Here is a 4,484-nt window from a genome sequence, read left to right on the forward strand (position 1 = left end):
TTTGTGACATATGCAATGCCCATTTTGCCCCGCTTTCCCCTACACTTTGTTTCTTCCTCTTTTCGATTTAAGACGTCATACGGACGTTACACAGGGCGTAAACTATAAAAGTTTATGCTTGATTTGTATGGGAGAGCGTAAACTTCCTTTCAAAAGATTATAGTTGTATGGATGAAATTCAGTTTACGCCAAAGTTTACTCTTCGTGTGACGTCCTTATCAAATTGCACCTGATATATCAACTCACTTTGGTCAAAATAGAAAAACATCTTTTTCGATGCACGTCGTGATGCGTCTGTCAAAATGATTTTAACATATCGGGAAGAGATTGATATTTTAACGTAAAAAAGGTTTCGGGAACAGTTTTGTGCGTAACTGGACAGATTCCATAGAAATCTTCATCCATCATCAAGTGTGTATGCCGAATCAAGCAAAATCAAAGCATCAATCTCCAATAGCACTCATAACACGCCCACCGATATAATCAACGACAGTAATCTAAACTTACACCTTAGCACAGTTTACAAGCAATAAAAAATCTTAAACAGTCATATAATCCCGGTCCAGATGGCATTCCAGCAGCAGTATACAAGAAATGCAATAATGTACTTGGTTCTCTCCTATTAAAACTGTACCGTATATCCATTAACTCATGTTCATTTCCGGACACATGGAAATTAGCTCATATTACTCCTATCCCTAAGAAAGGTAATCGTGAAAATGCTACCAATTATCGTGGAATCAGCATCCTCTGTGCAAGCTCCAAAATATTTGAATCTATAGTTTCACTCACATATCCTCTTTATTGCAAGAAACTGCATTATACCTCAGCAACACGGTTTCTTTCCTAAACGTTCTACCTTGACAAACCTTATTTCCTTGACTTCCGTTATCACTTCTAGTTTAGACAGCGGTTCTCAGGTTGATATCGTTTATACTGACTTTAAAGCAGCCTTTGACCGTATTCCTCACCCTATCCTTCTTGCGAAACTATCCAAAATGGGTTTCATTGACTCAACATTCGTTGGCTTGATTCGTTTCTCAGCAATCGCTCTTTTCGTGTTAAACTAAACTCCTGCTTTTCCAAATCCTTTTCATCCAAATCGGGAGTGCCTCAAGGTAGCGTGTTGAGTCTTTATTATGTTCGTTTTATTTATAAATGATGTTATCTCTGCCATTCCACACGATTGTTTTCTTTGTTATGCAGATGACTTAAAGATTTTTAAATCTATATCGTCTGTTGATGACTGCGCATCGCTCCAAAACACCCTCAACCGATTTGCATCATGGTGCTCATCGAACCAGCTAGTTCTATGCCCCGAAAAATGTCATGTCATGACCTTCAGTCGTTCACGTTGTCCCGTTACGTTTGCTTATAACTTCGAGGGTATAGCAATAAATCGTGTACTCTCGATAAAAGATCTTGGTGTAACTTTCGATAGCAGGTTATCATTCCTCGATCACATTGATGTTACCGTTAAAAAGGCTCGTAAAACAATCGGTATGATAAAACGTTTTTCAATCCGCATAACCGACCCTCTGTGTTTAAAAGCGTTATATTGTTCGTTAGTAAGACCGATTTTGGAATACTGTGTTGTTGTTTGTGTGCCCCAGCTCATTTACATCGATTGACCGCATAGAAAGAGTGCAGAGATCATTTACTCGGTATATGGTGAGCAAAATGCCCGGATACACGTCAGACACCCTACCGGACTATGAGCAAAGATGTCATCTGTTGGGTCTGGACTCATTAGCAAAACGCCGTCACATTTCCCAAATAATGTTTGTTGCTTCGCTCATATCTAATGCTGTGGATTCACAAATCATTCTTTCATCCCTGCATTTCTATGTTCCAACTCGTTTCTTACGCCCTCGTGCTCCTTTATTTATTCCACAATCGACGCACTTCAGTTGGTTTAAATGATCCTTTATTACGTGCTGTGAGATTGTTTAATTCCTGCGCACACCTGTTTGACCATCACCTCTCCTTACCATCCTTCCGATCCATCCTCCGAGCAAATATTTAATAAGTTTTTAATAGGTTTGTTTGTAAGAATTAATTTCAGACAGAAGTTATGTAAATAAATAAATAAAAAAATAAATCATGGCTACCAAAATTGGAGCTAAGAACTCACCTGTAGTCTATCTAGGCACCTTGGTGCCAGCTCCGATTTTGGTAGCCATGATGAATGGAGATTTCTATGGAGATTATTGTTGCTATGGGCGTTATTGTTACTAATAACTTTGTATGATGTTGGATATTTTCGGAAATGTGGACGGAAACCAAGATTTATCATAGTACACTAAACGGACCTACCTGTAGTAATTTAAAAACCTTACTTGGCACGTTTTTGAAATGAAAATTGAAATGACAATTTTCTTAATAGGCCTTGCCTTGCATTTTTGTGTGTTTTTTTTCAAGATGCGGGTTTTTGGGACTGTATAATTATTTTATTAAAATTCAATCGCGTACTTTGATGGTTTTATACGAGGTTATATTTCAGGCTGTGCTTCAATTAGAATGAAATTAACACATATCAAAAACTGCCAATAGCGCAACCAAATTAATATGTAGTGCAGGGTTTATTCTTAGTTTAGTGCAAACCAAATTCGTTAAATAAAAATAGAAGATCTATATGAAAAATGCCATTTCAAGGTGAACAGCCAATACCTGCGTCCATAGAAGCGCTAGGATATCGATGGATAAAGCGAATAAGTGAAGGGGCATTTTCTAAGGTACGGTGTCTCGGTTACACCAAAGTACTTCAATATAACTTACAATTGTATGCTTTTAGGTACATCTTATTGAATATCACAACCGAGCAAACAATTGTTTCGAAACGTTGGCTTGTAAACTGATTGATACAAATAAATGTAGTGAAAAGTTTCGAAAACGATTTCTCCCAAGGGAATTAACGATACTGCTCCATATCCGTCATCCATACATCATCCGCATAAATGCGATTATCAAGTGTCGCAACAAAATTTGCATCTTCATGCGCTACGCCGAAATGGGTGACATGTTATCTTTCGTGATTGATCACGGACCACTAAGAGAGACCCAGACACGCATCTGGTGTCGACAACTTGCTTTGGCAGTTCAATATCTACACGAATCAGGCATTGCCCACAGGGATCTGAAATGCGAAAACATTCTATTGTCAGCAAATTTGAACGTAAAACTGAGTGATTTTGGATTTGCTCGGTATGTTACAGAAAAAAACCGACAACCGCAATTAAGTACAACGTTTTGCGGCTCGTTCGACTATTCAGCGCCTGAGTTACTGAAAGGAAAGCCTTACAATCCGAAAGCATCAGATCTATGGGCATTAGGAGTTGTATTGTACATGCTGCTTAACAAATCCGTACCGTTCAAGGGCAAAACTCGGCAAGTGTACGAACAACAAATGGCCCGTGCTTGGAAGTTCCGTTCGCGTGTAAAAAACGCATTGTCGTCGGAAGTAAAAACACTGGTGCGAAGTTTACTCGAACCCAATCCTTTGATTCGATGGACTGTCGAGGAAGTGCTGGTTTGTGATTGGTTGATTCAAGATCGTCGTTTGAGATCGTTGAACGCTGAAGAGTTTTCCGCCCTAGCAGAAGCAAGAATTTTTGCAAGGTCTTCCGCTGATATTGAAAGTGTTAAAGAAAAACTTCGTTTGATAGAGCACGCCGACCAATCAGTCACAGTGATAAAATCAACTGGATCAAATTTAGACGCTCGAAATCATTCTGATTCGTTATTGTCTATACAAACTTCAGTACAAACTAAAACATCAGGCTCCAGAATAAAGGGTAGTAAATGAATGTTGAATGGAATCACGTAGACAATTGTTTACACTATATGCAATCCCATGACTGTAAGGGCTCAGAAACCTAATATAGCAAAAAAACAATCCCAATGTTGCTATGCCCGTAGTGTTAAATCTTTTACCGCGCGGCTACACGAGGTGAAATGTGCAGCGAAACGAGCTATTTGACAGGTGAAATATCTGACAGATACAGCTAAGGATTGGGGGAGATATAACATCACTGGCGGAAATTCACTTCAAAGGAATATCTTCTTCAGTAAAACATTCTCTAATTGGAAGTTTTTAATCGATAAATCGCGATTTCTTACATGCTATGTATACGTTACCGTAGCAATAGATGCGATGCGCAATCTCTGATTGCGCATATATATATATATATATATATATATATATATATATATATATATATATATATATATATATATATATATATATATATATATATATATATATATATATATATATATATATATATATATATATATATATATATATCTGTCAAACGGGTCGGTTTGATATATTTATCTGTCAAAAAAAAATTATATATCTCGGACATATACAGGGTTTACCTAGCCAATCCGGCATCGTCAAAGCGTTATCGGTCGCCGCAAATACTTTTTCGGGCGACGTAAACCCTCAATTGGGCACTGTCATTTCTATTCGAGCCTTGTGA

At 37.8% G+C, this 4,484-nt stretch overlaps 1 protein-coding gene across 1 annotated transcript; it reads left to right on the plus strand.

Moving 5' to 3' along the window:
* Positions 1-2,368: 2,368 nt before the first annotated feature.
* On the plus strand, positions 2,369-4,036 carry LOC121603080 (testis-specific serine/threonine-protein kinase 3-like). Its single transcript, XM_041931806.1, has 2 exons — positions 2,369-2,735; positions 2,795-4,036. The coding sequence occupies exons 1-2, from the start codon at positions 2,643-2,645 to the stop codon at positions 3,803-3,805; spliced, it is 1,104 nt and encodes a 367-aa protein (XP_041787740.1). The 5' UTR covers positions 2,369-2,642; the 3' UTR covers positions 3,806-4,036.
* Positions 4,037-4,484: the final 448 nt, after the last annotated feature.

This window comes from Anopheles merus, unplaced genomic scaffold, assembly GCF_017562075.2.
Source record: "Anopheles merus strain MAF unplaced genomic scaffold, AmerM5.1 LNR4000825, whole genome shotgun sequence".
NCBI classification, from domain to species: Eukaryota; Metazoa; Arthropoda; class Insecta; order Diptera; family Culicidae; genus Anopheles; species Anopheles merus.